Source organism: Paramacrobiotus metropolitanus, unplaced genomic scaffold (assembly GCF_019649055.1).
Source record: "Paramacrobiotus metropolitanus isolate TYO unplaced genomic scaffold, Prichtersi_v1.0 Parri_scaffold0000108, whole genome shotgun sequence".
NCBI classification, from domain to species: domain Eukaryota; kingdom Metazoa; phylum Tardigrada; class Eutardigrada; order Parachela; family Macrobiotidae; genus Paramacrobiotus; species Paramacrobiotus metropolitanus.
The window spans coordinates 104,401-123,663 of NW_026570328.1; the positions used below are offsets into that span (position 1 = coordinate 104,401).

At 42.6% G+C, this 19,263-nt stretch overlaps 4 protein-coding genes across 6 annotated transcripts; all 4 read left to right on the top strand.

Annotated features, from left to right (window-relative positions):
- Window positions 1-689: 689 nt before the first annotated feature.
- Window positions 690-3,579, top strand: LOC129597767 (uncharacterized). Of its 2 annotated transcripts, none has more exons than XM_055495435.1 (7): window positions 690-1,179; window positions 1,388-1,524; window positions 1,844-1,953; window positions 2,022-2,163; window positions 2,243-2,731; window positions 2,798-3,049; window positions 3,170-3,579. In XM_055495435.1, the coding sequence occupies exons 1-7, from the start codon at window positions 1,046-1,048 to the stop codon at window positions 3,337-3,339; spliced, it is 1,434 nt and encodes a 477-aa protein (XP_055351410.1). In that variant the 5' UTR covers window positions 690-1,045; the 3' UTR covers window positions 3,340-3,579. The 2 variants fall into 2 exon arrangements, with proteins under 2 accessions (XP_055351410.1, XP_055351411.1); XM_055495436.1 differs by having other exon boundaries at window positions 694-1,179; window positions 3,117-3,578.
- A 375-nt stretch (window positions 3,580-3,954) lies between these two features.
- LOC129597768 (pre-mRNA-splicing factor 38A-like) lies at window positions 3,955-5,662 on the top strand. Its single transcript, XM_055495437.1, has 3 exons — window positions 3,955-4,259; window positions 4,317-4,731; window positions 4,822-5,662. The coding sequence occupies exons 2-3, from the start codon at window positions 4,333-4,335 to the stop codon at window positions 5,347-5,349; spliced, it is 927 nt and encodes a 308-aa protein (XP_055351412.1). The 5' UTR covers window positions 3,955-4,259; window positions 4,317-4,332; the 3' UTR covers window positions 5,350-5,662.
- A 96-nt stretch (window positions 5,663-5,758) lies between these two features.
- On the top strand, window positions 5,759-13,521 carry LOC129597762 (proteoglycan 4-like). Its single transcript, XM_055495430.1, has 16 exons — window positions 5,759-6,018; window positions 8,056-8,168; window positions 8,251-8,302; window positions 8,389-8,536; window positions 8,616-8,644; window positions 8,705-8,776; window positions 9,034-9,111; window positions 9,180-9,247; window positions 9,319-9,402; window positions 9,470-9,718; window positions 9,862-9,968; window positions 10,023-10,200; window positions 10,260-10,358; window positions 10,447-10,546; window positions 10,656-12,598; window positions 12,753-13,521. Exons 2-16 carry the CDS (start codon window positions 8,069-8,071, stop codon window positions 13,214-13,216), a joined length of 3,771 nt encoding a protein of 1,256 aa, XP_055351405.1. The 5' UTR covers window positions 5,759-6,018; window positions 8,056-8,068; the 3' UTR covers window positions 13,217-13,521.
- Window positions 13,522-14,284: 763 nt separating this feature from the next.
- On the top strand, window positions 14,285-18,428 carry LOC129597764 (beta-alanine transporter-like). 2 transcript variants are annotated; one of them, XM_055495432.1, is made up of 7 exons: window positions 14,285-14,664; window positions 14,827-15,354; window positions 16,287-16,644; window positions 16,892-17,055; window positions 17,117-17,150; window positions 17,225-18,003; window positions 18,217-18,428. In XM_055495432.1, exons 2-7 carry the CDS (start codon window positions 15,082-15,084, stop codon window positions 18,268-18,270), a joined length of 1,662 nt encoding a protein of 553 aa, XP_055351407.1. In that variant the 5' UTR covers window positions 14,285-14,664; window positions 14,827-15,081; the 3' UTR covers window positions 18,271-18,428. The 2 variants fall into 2 exon arrangements, with proteins under 2 accessions (XP_055351407.1, XP_055351406.1); XM_055495431.1 differs by having other exon boundaries at window positions 14,285-14,636.
- The last annotated feature ends 835 nt before the right edge of the window (window positions 18,429-19,263 follow it).

Sequence of the window (19,263 nt, forward strand, 5' to 3'; positions counted from 1 at the left end):
TGACGATTATGGTAAACTGCAACACGGTTTCGTAGTGTGTAAGGTTTTAGCCGTATTACGGATACTTAAAGTGTACAGATATTTGACAACCTTGGATCTGCTTGTTTTACTGTAATAAATAACGCCAGCACGCACACGGGATGCGTGATTTATGATGTGGGATGCCAGAAATGCGCGGGCTGAATACACATTCTGAAATAGATTAGAAAATAAGTTGGTGGGAAAAGATTTATGTGTTCTGCGCAAATATTTCACTTTTTGTTTATGTAACAAACACGCATCCAAAATTATTCTAGACTATGTGTAGTAGAGTATGTAACTGTATGTTGAATTGTTGACTATGTTGTACTGTACATGAAATGCACACGAGTAAGTATGTACGCTAACTATTCTATTGTATTCTGTATTCTTACAATAGTTAAGGTACCTGACTACCTGTACTCGTATTTTAAAATATTTTTATTCATTTTTCGTTAAGGTATTTTTATTCAGCCTGCACTATCTCCGCAAGCCGCGGCCCGCAACAGCTAAACTTCCATGTTCAAAAAATAGTGGATGGTGCCATTTTTACTAACAAAGACGTAGAAACACGTTTTAACTATTTAGGTTAAAATAAGTTTAAGTTTAAGATAAAAATTAATAATCTTTAAAAGCAAATTCTGGTATGTAGTTTGGAAGCCATACCGATATGCACGACTTCCCTGTTCTGGACCTACCTGTCAGCTGTGTCAGCTTGTCCGTGTACAATACACTGTAGAAACTTCTCTATTGTTTGTGACTTCAAACTTTAAAATTCAGGGACTGAATTTTTCATATTCTGCAGCTGGGCTTTCTGGTACTGGAAAATAGTGAAAATAGCGGCAGATTGGAGTGAAGATAAGTTTTATTTTGTCTACTGGATCCGCGTCAATCGTTAAAATACCGTACCTGTTGATGGCCATCAGGATAGGAATGGATGTTGGATAATAAGAATTGTGTTTACCAAAATGGAACCGTCGACTGTCGACGCTTTTGCATTGCTTTCTTAAAATGCTGCTGAAGCCTCATGTCTCAAAGTCAGAAGCCCGATGTTCGACATAAACGCGGTAGCTGGAACAAAAACGTCCCAAACGTAAATACTTGTTCAGTATGTGGCCAGAATCCAACTCGGAATTCATCTGGAACGTCGGACCTGATGGTGTACGTTGCTGCGTTCCATTCATTCTGACTTCTGTTGTCTAGTTTACAGTGTACTCAGTGTAATGGCGTACTGTACTTAATTCAAAATCGTATCCCAAAGAGTGCAGTCGTAAGTAGGCAGATGGACGATTCAGTAAGACAGTCTTCGTATGCGCGTAAAGCTTTTCGTAAAGTTGCTTACAGTTGTTTTGACAGAATTTTTTTACAGATTATGTGAAGGACCTCTCTGTAAAGGTAAACCTGGGTCATACGCTAGAAGTGGCTGGGTGCATGCGCGCTGTATTAATCTCCATACAGTGCAAGAAATAAACCTGGCTCCTCCGCATTTTTGTCCGCTTTGTCGAGGTAAATATTTTTTATTTAAATCCGTCTTCTTGAATCTTTCTCTGTACAAATAAAGTAAAATGATTTGACTTTATGGAGCACTAATGACTAACAGTATATTAGAGTGTATCATGTATGGGCTTTGGATTGGAAGAAATTTATTTTATGTATTGAATTTAAAACAAGAAATATTTTGAAACTCTGTTTGGTTGCGAAACTTTGGATAATCCGATAATGTGATTCGATTACTTCTTCATTAGGAAAAGCGTTGCTTTTTTAAGTACGAGTAGTAAAGATGCTGTGTGTGTGTGCTCTCATAATTTTTTATTTGCATGTGTAGACATTAAGGCACAAATCGCGCCACTGCCAAGCAGCGAGTTTCAGAGTTCATCAGTTCCAGCTGTGAAAAGCAGTCCTTCTGCTTCCCAGCCGTTTGGCGCGTCTTCTGCGGTATGCTGTCTTGGATAATGATGATCTCAATCTGTGAGTGCAAAAATTAACTAAATCGGACTTTGTAGGATGGTGTCTGTTCGGTGGTTCATGTGCCAAAAGACACGATTTCAACACAGGCCGGAATTTCCGTATCCACTCAGGAGGTGATCGCAAGTGTTGGGGAATCCAGTGCAGATTATCAAAAAACCGATATTGTGACCTCAGGTGGTAAGTCAGCGATGCTTGGTGGCAAGGGGCCGATGAACAATATAATTATGATGATGAATAGTTTTGTTACGTGTTCCAGCGGAAAGCGTTAAAATGGATCCGGCAAATCGCTCACAAACGACTCGGCCACCATCTGTTGATCCTTCTCTGTACAGTCGGCGGTTATCGCGAGAGGACGTTGAGAAAGTCATTGGGTTTATCTCATCGGATAGTAGCGACGAAGAAGACGATCACGATGATACCGTTAAAAAAGCGCGTATGGATTCGGATTCACCGATGGAAAAGACTGAGGATTGTACTGTCAAAGAGAAAGTGGCGGATCCGAATGAGGAACGATTGGTCAGTTTCCCGTCCCCTAAAATTTCTGGGGAGATGAAGGTTGAGGAGCCATGTTCATCCACAGCTAGCTCGGCACCTCATACAAAGTTCGTGCGAGCAAGAGGCAAATTGGCTTCCCACTCTAGGCAGCTGAAAAGAGCCGTTTCCCGAGAGAGTTCGGTCAATGGTACTGGTGGACCTGAAATATCCTCCATGGATTCTGGTGAATGCAGCACGGCCGGTAAATCAGGTTCGTATTGCATTTCCCACGCATGGAAATAGTTTTGTTAGCGTACGACGATGGAAATATTTACAGACATGGATGATAGTGTTTTCTTGGAAGAAGTTGCTGTTCCGACTCGTCCATCGTCCAGCCCTGCTTCCAGCGGGGAAGTGCGTGTTGTCGCGTCGGAAATGGTATTTGTGGATAATGTCGCTGTCGCCCTTGTGTCTCTTCAGGAAACAACCGCTGAATGTGTTGTTGAGGACTCGGTTACGTTTGAAAGTATAATGGCCAATCCAGATTCGGCGGACGATGTTCGGAAGTTTCTGGAGCAGTGCCCGGAGCGTGAGTGTCTTTGCGGCTTTTAATGTTGCCCTGGTATAGCTTTCGAAGATACTTGGTCATTTCATAGTAAGCATCAGTGATTTGGAAACCAACATCAACCATAACAAACAGTTGAAACAGCAGGTCGAAATCGCACGCAAAAGTCTGCTCTTGGACGATCCACAAGCGCCGAACGACCGTCAGGATGGCTCAGTTGGGTGACTGAAATGATTGTGATTTTGGCTAAACTGGCTCCTACCTCCAGGACAGTAGCACCTTTAGTTGATTTCATCATTTGTTGCAGTATTTGAGACGAATCTGTATTTGTTGATATCTCCTTGGCCTTGTCAAATGCTCCAAATTTGGTAATGATGATCTCGAAAATTGTACAGAGCTTTAGTTTTGATACTTTTGTTGTTGTTTGTTAGCACGTATTTACTTTTGGTTGAATGATTGATTTATGAGCTGATTGATTGTTATGGTTGGAGATGCTTGTGAATTGTGATGGCAAAAATTCATGGTGTCAGCAAAACGGCTTCTGTGTGTTTCTAGTAACATCTGGGAATTTGGGCATATTTTTATCCAGTATCACTTAAAATTTTCCGAAAAGCTACCAAGACAAGTTAGTTGTCTACTGCCTGCGACCGTTCAGAATCTTCGCCGGTCGAAAATTCTCGAAAGGGACGAGTGCCGGTGCACCCCTTCCCGTTCCCTTTATGGCGGGCTTGTACCAGACTGAAACGTGTTTTATTATTGCATCCAAACAGGAATCTTCCGTAGAACTTATTAAAAGTACAGTACTGATACGGTGATACCGTAGCTTTGTTCTGATTGTTAAGCAGTCTCAAAGGCATACCGCCCTGAGGTGTTTCCTATGTTAACTAACAGTCTAACAGCCAACACTAACAGGCACTGGCAGTCTACGATGCCTACTGGCACTCTGGCAGTACCATAGAAAAAATTAGAAAAAATTTTTAGAATTTTTTCGGGATCTTTTGATTCAACTTATTTTTAGAAGATTAAACAGTTTCTCAGAGTTTGTAATCTAACCTGGTAAGCCGAGAGAACGCACGGTGGGGTGGACCGGTTATTCTGTTTCGACTTCCTATCTATGGTGGTTGAGGGGACTCACATGAGCCTCACTCAGTGTTTTCGGAGCTGCCGTCGACTCGTCGCAGACGATCATCTGGTCCTGGTGGCTAGCAGTGGGTTCCCTCGTCCACCGATGCGAGTTAGTAGGCTTTGCATGACGAGTGTCCACGCATTTTTGTACTAGCCCTCGCTTTAGGAGGTGATAGCTGGCCATGGCAAACAAGACAGCCAAAGAAGCGGTGTCAATTCGTGGAACTGATCCGCAGAAACTGATCGATCACATTATCCGTACGCGAATCTATGATTCAGTTTACTGGAAGGAGGAATGCTTTGCCTTAACTGCGGAGTTAATTGTGGACAAGGCTATGGCGCTGCAATACATCGGTGGTATGTATTCGGGAAACGCCAAGCCAACACCGTTCCTTTGCCTGGTCCTAAAACTGCTGCAAATCCAGCCCGAAAAGGAAATCATCCATGAATTCATACAGAATGAGGAATTCAAGTATGTGCGCGCCCTGGGAGTATTTTACTGGAGACTTGTGGGAGTTTCGAAGGAAGTCTACGAAGAACTGGAACCGATTTACAAAGACTACAGAAAACTGTTATACATGGTAAGTATATATCTAATAATCAGTTGTACGATGTCGGTCTCTTATTTTTGTTATCTTTGTAAGAATTAAGTTTTCCCTATTATTTTGTAGGACAAAATGGGGAAGTTCGAGGTTGTACATATGGACGAACTAATTGATAATCTCTTGCACATGGAGCGCTATTGCGACGTAATCCTTCCCGTAATGCAGAAGCGCATCGTGTTGGAAGAGAACAACTTAATAGAACCGCGGGCCAGCGCTCTGGACGATGAGCTGCACGGGCTGCAGGCACAGCGGGAGCAGCGCTTCGATGATCTGGAGCGGCCGCCCATTCCCAAAAAGCCTCCCATCGTCGGACCCCTGCCGTTACGCGCTCGCTCATCGTCCTCCTCTTCCAGTTCGTCCAGCTCTTCTTCCAGTTCTAGTGAAGACGACAAACGCCGGAAAAAACCAACAGTAACCGTTCGGCGGCGCAGCCGAAGTCGATCGCCACTACCACGCCGGCGCGAGTCGCCCGGACGCGGACGCGACCGACAGGGTCACGAACGGCGACGTTCCAGGTCGCATTCCAGGGACAGATATCGTCGAGACGGACGGGACAACAGAAAGCGTAGTCCTGATAGGCGAAATAAATACTGAATTGTTTTCACTAGGTTTTCTGGACGTTCATATTTCTTTTCTCACATTTGCACGAATGCTTTAGATGTAAACGCGCTTGTCATGCATCTGTTGTTCTTTGTTACTCTTATACGTTGTATCTATACTACTCTAGTTTGACTTTATGTAATTAGTAGATTCGCGAATAACTATGTAATAACTACTACTATGTAATTAGTAGATTCACGAATAACAAGAGTACAGTAATAATTTTGGTTTCTACTTTCTTGCAATTTTATTGCATTGCAGAATTGTGTACTTACGATTATTACTTGTACTTACGAATAAATCCTCATCCGGCCATCAGGAGACAGCTGCCTGTACTGCGGAATAGGCTGAATATTGTTTCACGAGTAGCTTGTAGCCTTGTAGCACACAGTCCAGTACTGTATGAGTTTAATTATTATTATTTTTATCTCCAGTTTCTGCAATGAGCAGAAACAAAACAAAAGCTTTTAGTTCTCCTTCTGTATGTTAATTTTTCGTGTTCACTGGAATCTCTGCGCCGAAATCTATTGATAAAGCGGTAATGTGGTTGAATAGCACGTCAAACTGAGTTATGAATCTGGAGAGGATTGGGACCTGAATACTTATCGAGGAGCTCTACCCGTACTGGAAGTATTTTCACTGCTCTTGGGTTGGGCAACTTGGGTAAGCATTTATTTCATTTATGTTCCTTTCTAGTTTTTTCACTAATAGTAGGGTATTTATTGTTCTAAGGGCTTTATTTGGTAAATTTACCGTAAAAACCTTGCAGAAACGTACCAGCTCTAGTCGTCTGTAAGTGCAATAATTAAATACGCGCTGCTACGGCTGCGGTGCACCACGGGTTAGTGGTTTAATAGCCCGTCCTTTTTGCTTCGTGATACTACAAGTACAGAGTACGGTAAATTGCTGCAGTGTCGTCCGTGTTGATGTGTTAAATGTGAGTTATCTTTTTTGAAATCCTATTTGTTTGCGTGCGATAGGCTGATAGTGTTGTAGCGCTAACCTTGTTCAAGTTTGTGGAAAAATTCTGACATCGCTGTGGGTTGTTCCATAACTGGGAGGTTGCGAGTAGTCTCGAAACTGTATTGTGACGCTCTGAAGACGGAGATGAATATACGAAATCCCTGCGCGGACTTTGACGATCAGTTTGAAGAAGACGCTCTGCAACGCAATGGACCTAAACAGGGCATCACCATCTCACTGGAGCAGATATGCGATCTTTTTGCCCGACATCTCCATGTGAGCGTTAAGCACATCCAATACATCCGACGAGGCTACAACAATCGCGTCTTCTCCATCTCCGCTGATAATGGTAAAGAGTACATTCTCAAAGTGTGTGGGCGTTACTGGCAGCGCACCAAAACCGATACGGAGGTGGTAGGCTTAATTTTAGCTAAAACCTTCACGCACATTCCCGTGCCAGATGTTCTGGCTTGGAATTCCGACAAGACAGAAGTCGGCGCGGAGTACATCATCATGAGCAAAGTGGACGGTGTGCCGCTGGATTCCATGTGGTTATTATTGTCATCGGCCCAAAAGGAGGATGTTGTTCGACAGTTGGCGGACGTCATCGTGCAAATGAAAACGTCGCCTTCGATAAAAAATTTTCTGCACGGAAAAGGCAATTGTATTGGGAATTTTCAGATTGACGATCCGAGTGATGTGCTTGCATCTTGTCATATTGTGCCGCTTCACGAATCCGGTATTGGACCGTTTTGCTCGTTTGTGGATTATTATGTGCAAACTCTATCGAAAAACATTCAAACGGTGAAGGCTGACGTGCAGGGTATTTTCACAAGTCAACAACAATTTCTTCCCAGACTGGAGAATTTTTTAAAGGCTACAGCAAACTCCGAATTTGTTGTTGCGGACACTTCGTCACATGATTTCCTGTTCTTTCATGGAGATTTTACCATGGCTAATGTCATTGTATCTGCTCCAAACGAGACCAATAATTCAATCGTCATCAACGGGATCTTGGACTGGGAGTGGTGCGGGCCGCATTTACCGGAGGAGGAGTTTGGCAATTGTGATTTTTTGAAAATGGAAGAGACGATGGACGACCAAGCAGTAAACGAAAAGCTTCGGAATGTTTTCTTCAGCGTTCTTGGCAAGTCGGGCCTGGTTGCTCCTGAAAACCTTCCCTACATAGAACAGCGCAGAGCGCTGAATGCATTAAAGGACAGCGTTGCTCCTTGGTATCTTACGGATGTTGCCGACAAAGAAAGTGGTCAAGTGAAAGAGTGGATAGCAGAAGCGGTAAAAAGTATTGATACTGGGCTGCAAAAATTGGGATTTTAATTGCATTTCCCTTTGAAAATGTTTATAGATTTTTCTGCATAGCACGGCTTTGCAGTTATGCATTTATCGGTCTATGCATGTGATTTTGTAATACAGTAATAAGAAACTTTTGGTGTTTGTACTTCGTAGAATTTAGTTTTCATTGACTGTACTAGGTGGTGCATTGGCTGAAACAGATTAAAGGCACTTGCTGTCAGTGGAGTTTTATATTTCATTTACAGTCAGTTGATAGCTCATGGCTGTTGCTGTTTATTCCCGCCTTTGTAATGCGAACTACATGACTGCATTTACATTTTGTCGATGTGGATGACTGTGTGTAAACTGCTTAGCGCTTACGATAAAAAAGACATCTGCGTTGCCTCATTCTAATGTCAGTAAATATTAAGTTTTTATTTGCAGGTGGTGAGCTACCATGGCATCCCCGGCTGACGTTCCGCATATCCTGCAAGCCTTCAAGAATTCGTTGAAGGTTTTTCAGGATGTTCGTCCTAGAAATACATCAGCTAGGATTCGTGAGTGCTTGACTGTGCACAGTGACAGTAAAAATGCCGCGTGTTCACGTCTAATTTGTTATATTAATGTCACTGCTTTTAGCTCCAAGGGAGAATTATGAGACGGTACTGGAAAATTACTGTGCTACCAAAAGGTGGGATAAATATTTCTTATTGAGCTTGATGCGTTGTCAGAGGCAGAATGGATTTATACATCGAACAAGAAAATATTTACTTTTAGCCTGCGATGGAACCGAGAAGTCAGCGAAAATTGCACGCGGATCGTTTATCATGTGCATGGAGACTACTTCCGAGTGGACGTTCATATTCTTCATGGCATTATCGGCGACGTGTGGGTGTTCCATCAGTTCGGCGGCGGCCATTTAGAAGTAAATTTCAAACTTGATATTTCCGCTACTTCACTTGCATTACAATGTTATGGTGTTTATACTGGCTTGACTTTTTCAGCCCTGTCCACATATTGCCAGGGCGCTGAGGTAACTAGTATTTCTTTTCTCAGTTATGATTATCATAATACAACTTTGCCGGGTTCTTAGGTCGAAAAGTTTGTCGGAATTGGATAAGCATATGACTGGATTTTTGAGGATGTATGGTTCAGTTCAGGATAAGTAAGTATTGGCTTTGAATTCGATATTTGTTCGTTTTTTGCGTGATTGAAATCGATTCGTTTGCATGAACGTTTTGTACTTTTGTTCCTTTTTGCTGGTGCGCATTTAATCTGGTGACTGGTTTGAAGATATGCAGTGTTGCTGCTTTTCACACATAACAACGACAGTTATGAAGAAAAGTTGCGAAGTGTTTCGGAATGTCCGCTGTAGTTATGAAATCATTTTAACGAATTATTCGTGCATTTGCATCTTTCCAGGTCACAGCGGTCGAAATTCTTCAGTTGTTTATCGAAGCTGGAAACGGATTTGACAAGTGCTTATCAGCAGTTTGTAAAGTGAGTTCTGGTTTTTCATACTACTTTGCTGCTGCTTGCAATTGTTGAATCTTGAAACGTACAATTAGGTTGAATTTGGACTGTTTGCCTCAGATACTTAAGGGGCAGTGGGGCCTTCTTTCACCACGAAGAGACGGTAACGTTTAGATCACCCGGATCTTCAATGTCTTGGCTTAGTGTTGTTACAGGTTTTCTTTTGTTTTTCAGGAATACCTATGAGTTTGTGCTTTTTTATCACGTCATCGGATTTTTTGGACCATAACAATAAAATGCTCGAGTCATCGTTTTGTGGTAGGTAGAGGTCAATACGGTTGACGTCTGCTGAGAGTGTCTTTGCCATACTGTTAACATTTGCTAGTGATTTCCGGAAGGCGCATTGGACTGTGGGCATCTATCAATATTAAGGAATCACCCTCTGTGCATGTTTTACCGAATTGTCTGTTGGCGCGACAGTTTCTACAGTCAGCCGATGGAGTCTTGCTTTTTGATTACACAAATGAAAGTGGTCGAGAAACCACGGCAAAGATAAATGCGCATTTCACACTGGAATTGGACAAGCCAATGTATATATGCAGAAGTATTAAGGAAGAGCTTGCGCAAGAAACAGGTGAGAAAGCTAACTGGTTAGTTTTGTTGCCTTTATTTTAAGGTATGTTTCTTGAAGTAATAACTCGCGAAAGACCTGTATGTATGTACAACAATTAAAGCTTAAGAAGCATTAATGCAGTGACTTACTCATGCTATTTTTAGGGCTGGAGGTTCCCGTTAAAAGTGACAGTCGGCCTGCCTTGCTGTTGGAAGTATTGGAAAAAGCTATTCTCCGTGACAACTTCAGCGAATCTCACAGTTATTATGCTGTAAGAGATGCTTGGGCATTACCTTAACATTTTCCACAATTGAATTTCACGTAGATTGTTGCCGATCATCATCACAAATATGTCCTGTCTTCGGCGGATGTTCTGGCAGAAGCTGTTCAAGAAATTCCTTTTACGCACCCGACGCAAGTGGAAGGATGCATACGTCTTCTTCGTCGGCAGGCAGCGCTTAATAAACTGATCTCTACTTGTATACGCCATGCAAATCAAAAAGGTTTAGCCAGTGAAATTTTTGTTCTACTTACGGGAATACCATATGATTTTGATTGGCAGGCATTGTGGCTCCGTTTGAATTTCACATGCTTATCCTTTCGGATAGCGGAATTCAGGTTCGTTTCCTTCATCCGATAGACAACACTTCTGTCTGCCAAGGTTAGTCTGCGTGTTAAGTTTGCGTGATTGATCCTGAGTAAAATTACTCGTATACGTTCAGCGATTTTATGAGTGGTTGTGTTGACAGTCTTCATCAGTTTGGTGGACCCAACATCTCCGACATGCTCTTTCAGCGATATTGCTATGGCCTTGTGTCCAAATATTTTGATGTCTTCGTGGTTGAAACGGTACGGTCGGTTATGCTGTAGAACGCTTATAAAAAAATCTGGAGCAAGAAAAATTTCTAGGTAAAGAGTTTGCCCGATTTTTTGTGCAGTATATCGCTTGCAATTTCAGAAGTTTTTCGATTCCCGTGATGTTTCGTGCTATGATGGAGCATTTCGTTAGAAACTATGTCCCGGTCGTGCCTCGTCTTTTAGACGAGAGTGTCGTTGAAATGGCCGCTGAGCATGCGTCGTCACTGGAAAATTCTCCAGTTGCCCCGGTGGAATCATTGCCGGTTGTCACCACTCCACCGGTGATACCGGAAGTGGAATTTTTCCCAGAAAAAACTGTAAGCCCGCTTCTTCCGACGTTGACACCGCCGTCGCCCAATCCACCTTTGTCCATGAAATTGCCGAAGCCTCGTTCGACATTTGATCAGCTATTATCATCGGGGCCTAAGCACCGGGCTAAGGATTTGCCGATGGATGCGGACATTCATTCTATGAAGATGAAGCAGTTGTATGAAAAAAATAAAAAATCGCGAGCGAATCGACAATACGACGATGACCTGCTAATGGAGCCAGCACCCCCTACTAAGAAAAAGCGTAAACTGTCGTTAGAGTCGCCCCTGTATAACTCGCCATTCGTTTTCTCCAGTGGGAAAGGCGATTCCATGGAGACTACAGAGGTCATTCGCCAGGAGCCGGGTGTCATAAAGATTCGAAATGTCTCCGAAGATTCGCCTCATGGTTCTCCCACGATAACGATTAAATTACCAGTTAATAAGCCGTCGCATTCATCGGACGCTCCTATTTTGCAATCATTAATACTAAGTAAGGATCGAGAATCCAAGAAGGAGAAAAAGCGGTCTAAACTTGCCGAACCGTCGCCGCCGGAAGTACGCTATGCCGAACCAAAAAAGACCAAAAAGGATACGGAATTGGAAACTCTTTTAAAGAAAGGTGGAGGTTTCACGACGTCCCCGCCGAAAACCACGGCAAAATACCATGTTCCGAGCTCCGTGGCTGCCAAGTACACGGCTCCGACTATACCGGTGACTTCCTCTTTTTCTGCTAAGATTTCCTCACCAACTGTGTTTTCACTTGTACAACAGAAATCCGGCGTACCGTTTGGGGCGCCCGGTAGTTTTCCAAAAGCTCCCAATTCAGCAGCGTCACCGGCTGGCACCAAGTCCTCATTAGCTGCTCCGGTATCGTTCGGCGTTCCCAAATCTCCAGCGCCACCAAAATCACCAGCGCCGGCGGCTGCTAAATCTCCTCTTTCCGCGTCTCCAAAGCAACCCTCATACTACAGCGAACCGCCATCCAAAAAGTCGGGCATGGCCGGCGCTCCTAAATCCAGAGAGAAAAATTCACCGGGTAAATCTTCCAAATCACCATTGCCACCTCCTGTTCCAGCCGCTGCTCCGCTGTTTAGCATTCCGAAAACACCCTCCCTCAGTACGTTGCCGCGTATTCCTAAGAAAACTGCTGCTGCTGTTGCGCCACCAGTGAAAGCAGACTCTCTTCCGGTATCCACAATGACCATGATGCCGCCTCCTGTCGTCACCACCAGCGGCGGCGAAGGAAGTACGATTGCTGCTCTGCTGTTAAATCAGCCCGCTCCTACGCCACGACCGCCTCTTCTTCCGACTCCTGATATGGAGCCCTTGCCCATAGTGGAGGAAAGGGAGGAAAGCAAATTGATTGGCCCTTCCCTGATGCACCGGTTCATGCCTCCACCGTCATATTTCCCGTTTGGCATTCCGCCACCGAAATTGCCGGAAAAGGAAAGACCGCTAAGTGTTATCGTTATGGAGGAACCGGCTCCTGATGAGGCCGACAAGCGAGCTAATATTTTGGGTGAGAATCCAGCGATTGCAACCCAAGCTGGAAAGGTGCGGACTAAATCACTCTCGGCAGTTCTGGATAAATTAAAGAGTAGAGTGGAATCCTCTGATGGGACTCATGATGCGAGTTTGCCAGATGCCAGTTTATCGTCACCTTCGGTATTTGCCAGTCAACCTGATGGGACGAGAGACAGAGATGCTGGAATCTCGGAACCGCTTAATCCAGGTACCGACTGCCTAATTTTTAGATGGAGTTGGAAAAAACAGTTCGTATAATATTCATTCGAGGTTAAATTTGCAACAAAAAACAAAAATTTGACCACTGTTTGTAACTAGAAAAATTTGGCAGAATTTGCAGGTTGATTTTTGACTTCTTTCAGGTCCACTGACAGCGGCGACAAAGCCGTTGGATATTAGTGCTTCTATAATTTATGATTCCATGACAGTTGAAGATGCCACAAAGAAACTGGAAAGTGTCATGCGCCAACAAGTGCATACCACGGAAATTGCTGCACTCGATAAAACGAAGAGGCTGCTAGTGCCGTACTCCAGCGGAGATTCATCCAGCGACAGTGAGGAAGATAAAATTCCTTCCGGCAGTAACGCTTCGACATCGCGGCGAGCGGATATTCCTCTGGATGGGAGCCCGGAAATCTTGGAACGTCCCCATGTGCCAGCGCCATTAACGCTGTCGAAACTGGACACAGCGCATATGGACGTTCCAACGGAGCCGAGCATCCAGTCGATTTTGGCTCGCAGTCCAGGTGAAGAGCGGACAAGTCCCTTGATTCTGGACGATGTCATGTTGGATGCTGCGTTTTTCTCTACCGAGGACAGAGACTAAATTGCTTGGGTAACTTAAGGACTGCAGTTTACCGGTACTTTTAATTTATTTTGTGGACTGCTAAAACAACTCTGTTTTGTTTTTAATTTGAATGTTTTATTATTTGTAAATCATTGCCTGTTTGGTTACCTAACGTAAGTGTGAGTTATTTTTCTCATTGTATGTTTTGAGTATCTTATTGTTTGATCATGTTTCATCGACAATATTTACGTCGCATTAAAAATGTTTCCACCTTTGTATTGAGTTTTGGTGATCACTTCAAGTGACAAAATTAATGTGTGACCACCCACTGACTAGTTGTATTGTACAGTACTTACTTGAGTACTGTACTGTTAAAATAACAACAACTGCAGACCAGCAAGCAGTCATATTATCTCAATGTGACCTGGTAGAACAACGAAATGTACTAAAATATCAAATAAAGTAATTCGTAGTAAATTAACTGCCAGATACGTATACACACCCGTACCGCACGATTGCTTAGATATAAAATTATTATAATTAATTTTTATGAAATAGTAAGTAGCAATAACTTGCTATATGTCACAAATATATTATTACATATCAATTATCAGACCATGCTATGCTTTACGAAAATGTACCATCTGTAAATATTTTCGGTACTTCCAAATTTGTAAAATTTTAAATACTTACTGGTTTAATACTGCACAAGTTTTCGGTTTTTTTTACTTTAAATTTGGAAACCGGCGAAAAACGAGCCACTCAATATCTTCGCCAGCGGATCAGCATTGAAATCCAACGAGGAAATGCGGCATCGATCATGGGGACAGCGCCGATGGGGTGATGGGAGCAAATTTAGATCAAATTTCATCTGTGATTAGGCCACCCCTCTCGATTGATGCTTAATAAGTGATTGTTTTGTTAGTTACTGTAAAAGTTTTGGTGGAGAAAGTTATAGATAGTACTTAGCGATTAATGTAAGAAACTTTGAAAATGGCCATACCGACTCCTACTGTACGTACGAGTACAGTTTAAAGCAGCACGAGTCTGGGTGACTCACTGGATCACGTTGAACCTGTCAGCTTAATTCAATCTCAAACCTCGTGCGATTTTTTGTTCGAGTTGTTGTTGGTTGCATTTTCGTTTACCCTCGATTTTGACTTGCTGCATTCCACTGAGCACATTTGCTTCTTTTCGTGCTAAGAAGTTTTCCTGTTTCTTGTTTCCTGGACGTTTTCGATTTTCCAGGGCTGGAACAATATTAAGCATTGCTTGGGTTTACTGGTTTATGGTTGATACGAGTACTGTACAGTGTACACATCATTCGTCATTGTCAAGACTCGATCAGGACTGCAATCCACTTTTGAAGTAGACACTTCAGTTCATTGATCTCATCCGTTCTTCAGTTTTGGAAGTTTCCTGGTGACTTCTTCGCGATCTTGCTAAACTCAGTTTTGAAGTAAATAAGTTTCTTCTGATACACATAGGTACTTACTTATCCTGATGCATTTAAGATTCAGGATTAGTCATTAGTCTTCTTAGTCTTGTAGAAGTGCTAATATTGGTCCAATATTATCGGGCACTATAATTAGAACTGACGCTGTGGTTACTGTCTGTCTTATTTCTGGTCACATTTGTTGACATTCCAGAGGTGTACGTACGTCAGAAATCCTAAAATACCTGCCCACCATTTGTCCGTCTGGCAGAGAAGGAAGGAGGAATTGAGTTACCCATCTGTGTGGGACATTTTGGCAGCCCGTCGCCAGCTGCATCTGTAGCTGTGCCTTGTTGTCGGGTGGTGTGTGGATAATTTAAAACTTTGGTTCGCCCGACAGCGTGCGTGTTGGGCTGATCAGCTGCGGGAATCTCCCATCGCATTAACCAATGCGTCCGTTCTGTACGCCATGCGCTCCCTTGAGACGGCCGAATTACATGTGGGCGACGGAATGCTCGAGGCAGACGGCCAGGGAAGAAGTCCCGGGGCCGAGACGGAGAAGCGGCTGCTGGCCGATCACGACGCTGCCGACGACAACGCCAGCCGCCCCGGGGCCGTAGATTTCGGGGCGCAGTTCGATGAGCTGCTGGAGGGCATTGGGAATTTCGGCAGATATCAGAAGATTCTCATCTTCTGCGTCCTACTGCCTATGACGCTGAATTTCGCCTCCTCATCTGCTTGGGTGAGTGGTAACGATGGAAGTAATTGGAATTTTCTGTGAAATGTGCATACTTAGCGTGGTATTCAGAGTTTTTTGCCATTTGAGTGACTTGAGTTTGGCTTTTTATATTTCACTAATTTCAGGATTGTTTTGCTGCCCATTAACAGTTTAGAAATAAATTTGTTTTACACTCGCAATGGATGATAATAGGAAGTATTCATTTATTCGAAACTCGAGTGTATCTGATAAGATTGCGTGATTTTCTTGGGTTTGGCTGACAAGCATGTGTATGCGGCTGTGCCAAGATACTTGTGGTCACGCTAGTAATTTCCTGTTGTCGATGCAATTGCTTCCGAGTTCCGAGCTTGTGCAGATGTTTTCGGCGAGTGGTGCAAGTTTGACGTGTGGTAATTTGGTGTGTATTTCTGCAAAGAGGGCGAGATAGCAAAATGTTTTCGCTCAACTGTTTAAGATTTCAAGTACTGTAGTGACGAAAACGTTCTATGCGGCGGGAGGCAAAAGGTTTACTGGACTTTGTGGAATGCAATCAGAAAAAGTTGATTATTGGTGTCATATGAATATGCTATATGGCTAGTCATAATTCGCTTTATTCTTGGCCTGGCTCGACCAGTTTTGCAAATAATTATTAGTTTCCAGTTAACAATTAACATATTACTTGCTTAGTTATTGTTAAAAAAGCTTTTGTATACTTTATTTTAAACGCTACGACCCAGTTAGCGAAGCCTGTTGTCAGATTGCTGGTAAAACACACGAAACTACATACGTATTACTAGCTAAAACGAAAAATTAAAATTAAACTACCAAACAATATGATGTAACTTAAGATGTCTTTAATAAGTTTTTTTAACCTTGATAGCCAGTTGATTATAACGACAGTAATGGATAATTTTGCAGTTGGAATAATTTACCGATGTGTTTTAACACTTTTACAGATCTTCCTGATCCAGACTCCCGATGTTTACGGCTGCGTGTTGCCGGTGAATAACGTCTCGGAGTCAGATGTGAAAAGGCTGCTTCCGCCTCCGGATAGCAAGTCTCCTTCCGACGCTCAGCGTGCGTACTGCTCCATGTACGATGTGAATTATTCAGCATTGTTGAACGATCATGTTTCGGTTGAGGCGGCGGAGTACTTTTTGAACAATGCTTCTCGGTTGGGCAATATTAGCACTACAGTGTGTGAGGAATGGGAATTCGAACGCACTTCGTACCACTCGACCATAGTCACGGATTGGAATTTGGTTTGTGGAGCGGATTTTTTAAGCACGGTGGCGTACATGGTTGGCTGCTTAGGTATGGTTCTAGTCGTCTAGATATTATACTCCTGTGTATCGTTATCAAATTATGTAAATTGCCTTTATACTGAACAGTGTTAAATTATGGAGATTTTGTATATGCAAATCTTTTCGCGTTTTATGTGGTAATGTGATTTGTGTGTCTGTTAAAGTTCTACTACAGAAAATTCTTCACATAAGTGAATATTCTCTTGAAATTATGTAAAAACAAGCCTGGTTTTACTTATTGCTGTTGTTTCTTTTAGGAATGCTTATTGGAATTCCTGTAGGAGGATACTTTTGCGACCACTATGGGCGCAAGAAAACGTTTTTTGTTTTTCTGTTCATACAAATTGTTTTTGGCGGAGCAGCGGCATTCTCTCCTAATTATTGGACGTTCTTGATTCTTACGGCGATTCAAATGCTCGCGGTAAGCGTTTTCATCTTTGCTTCTAATTGACCGGTAGAATATATAACGATAATGTTTGCAGGTTAATCCTTTATATGCAGTTCCTTTTACTTTGGGTAAGTGGTTATCAGTTATCAAAGCGCGGATGCTCAGTATAATTTTGCTTGATTATGTGATTTGATTTGGACAGGTCTGGAAATTATCTCACCAGACTACCGAGCGACTTTCACAGTATTCATCACTGTATTCCTGGCCGTAGGCGATATTGGTTTCATCGGTGTAGCTTATTTTGTCCGCGCCTGGCGATCTATCGCGTTGATATGCACGTTTCCCTTTGTCATCTTTGCGGCATACTGGTGGTTCTTGCCGGAAAGTCCGCGTTTTCTCTTGACACAAAAGCGCTACGCAGAAGTGGAGAATTTTCTTCGTCGTGCTGCGAAATGGAATGGGAAGGAATATGACGAGAAGTTACAAACTAAATTCATAAAACTTGTGGAGAATTTTGAAGAATACGAGGAAAAGAAAAGTATGGATGAGACATCCTTCCCATTTACGGAACTGTTTAGCAAACCGAATATTCGACGAAAAACGCTGCTCTTAATGTATCTGTCCGCCAATGTGACCATTGTGTATTGTGGGCTGAACTACTACGCTCCTTCATTGGGAAAAGATCCCCATTTAAGTTTCCTTTTATCTAATCTTGTTGAACTCCCAGGATCCTTGTTAACTCAAACAGTGGCTGATCGACTGGGTCGCCGATTGACGACTTTTGCTTGTTTAATTCTGGGCGGAATTTGCTGTCTGGCAACTCTGGCATTTCCCTCGGAAACTGATCATTATATTGCTGTGTTAAGCTTGTTTTTAATTGCTCGGATGTTTAACACCACGGCCTATACTGTTCAGGAACTGATGGTCTGTGAATTATTGCCTACAGTTGTACGCGGAGAAGGCGTAGGAATTACAAATATGGTAAAACATGAATGTTTCTTGGCGAAGATCCCCTGCAGTTGTAACCTTAATTGGACAGCTTTTTTAATGAATCATTAATTCATGTTAAGTTTTGTAAAGTACTACATTCTTGTTCTTGTAGAACAGTTTGTTCTTGTACTACATTTTCATAAGCGATCAAATTTACTGCTCATTTTCAGTACTGAACTATTAATTTGGTGATCTTTTGTTTAGGTATCCTCTATTGTGTCTAACCTGGGACCAGTTATCGCGTACTTTCAGATTTAAAAGTTTCGCATTGCCGCTGGCCATTTACGGATGTATCACGATATTCGGAAGCTTTTTCGTTCTTCTGCTGCCGGAAACAGGTGGTGTTTCGTTGCCGGAAACAGTGCAAGAAACGGAGGACTTTGGCAAAGATATGACATGGAAGGATGTATTCACTCTGCTCCCGCGCCGTACAAGCCCTGAAAGCTGTGAAGGTTCGGTCTCGGATGTGGCTGTTTCGGCTGTATTGGACGATGAAGTGGTGACGTTCGAGAAAGATAAGCAACCCGCATGATTTAGCGTGGAATTAGCGTGCCTTTCTTTCGTATATTGTGATCAGTCTTTTTTCCCGATTCCATATGCTTTCCCTTTTTTGCTTGCATCTCTGTTATAATGAAAACCTGTGTTTAATGTTTGTGTAAATTTGCTCGTAAGTTGCGTGTTGATTTCTTGCTTGGTGTGAAGTTTGAGTTTGACTAGAATCACGATATTACTCGTATTTCCTTAGGTTAGCTCCAAAACGTCCGGTAACGCCGCTGTACACAACTGTTCAGATTAAAATATTTGTATGACACTAAAATTTCGTTTCCTGTTTCGTTTCTAATTTTGTATTAGAATTTCGTATGAATTTGGACATATGTAGTGCTAAAAGAGCACAAACGCAAATGTCTCCGTTGTTCGTTGTGGTCTTCAGAGTCGCAGTGGTTAGTGTCATATTATTGTTATGATGGTAATTCAGATGTTGAATGTAGAGAGAACTCCGTATCCAAGCAGACGATCCCGGTCAAGTAGTTGAGAGCAAAATATTTCCGGAAACGAGTCATGCGCTTAATTGCACAGGTAAAGTTGGGGAAATTATGTGTATCTTACCGCTCTTCGTATGTTATCGTCAAATGGACATCAGCAGATCGTTGCATTTCTAAAAACGTATAATATACATAGCTTTATAGTACATATGTAATTTGTAGCATACAATTGCAATATTTAGACTGCATCATGGATTCCATCATGGAT

Coding starts and splice junctions, on each gene's coding strand:
- LOC129597764 (XM_055495432.1), top strand. CDS start 15,082: ATGCGCTCCCTTGAGACGGCCGAATTACATGTGGGCGACGGAATGCTC. Junction 17,056..17,116: donor CGGCGATTCAAATGCTCGCG/GTAAGCGTTTTC, acceptor TAATGTTTGCAG/GTTAATCCTTTATATGCAGT. Junction 17,151..17,224: donor TGCAGTTCCTTTTACTTTGG/GTAAGTGGTTAT, acceptor TGATTTGGACAG/GTCTGGAAATTATCTCACCA.
- LOC129597767 (XM_055495435.1), top strand. CDS start 1,046: ATGTCTCAAAGTCAGAAGCCCGATGTTCGACATAAACGCGGTAGCTGG. Junction 1,525..1,843: donor TTTTTGTCCGCTTTGTCGAG/GTAAATATTTTT, acceptor TTGCATGTGTAG/ACATTAAGGCACAAATCGCG. Junction 3,050..3,169: donor TCTGGAGCAGTGCCCGGAGC/GTGAGTGTCTTT, acceptor CAGTTGAAACAG/CAGGTCGAAATCGCACGCAA.
- LOC129597762 (XM_055495430.1), top strand. CDS start 8,069: ATGGCATCCCCGGCTGACGTTCCGCATATCCTGCAAGCCTTCAAGAAT. Junction 9,719..9,861: donor AGAGCTTGCGCAAGAAACAG/GTGAGAAAGCTA, acceptor TGCTATTTTTAG/GGCTGGAGGTTCCCGTTAAA. Junction 9,969..10,022: donor AATCTCACAGTTATTATGCT/GTAAGAGATGCT, acceptor AATTTCACGTAG/ATTGTTGCCGATCATCATCA.
- LOC129597768 (XM_055495437.1), top strand. CDS start 4,333: ATGGCAAACAAGACAGCCAAAGAAGCGGTGTCAATTCGTGGAACTGAT. Junction 4,732..4,821: donor ACAGAAAACTGTTATACATG/GTAAGTATATAT, acceptor ATTATTTTGTAG/GACAAAATGGGGAAGTTCGA.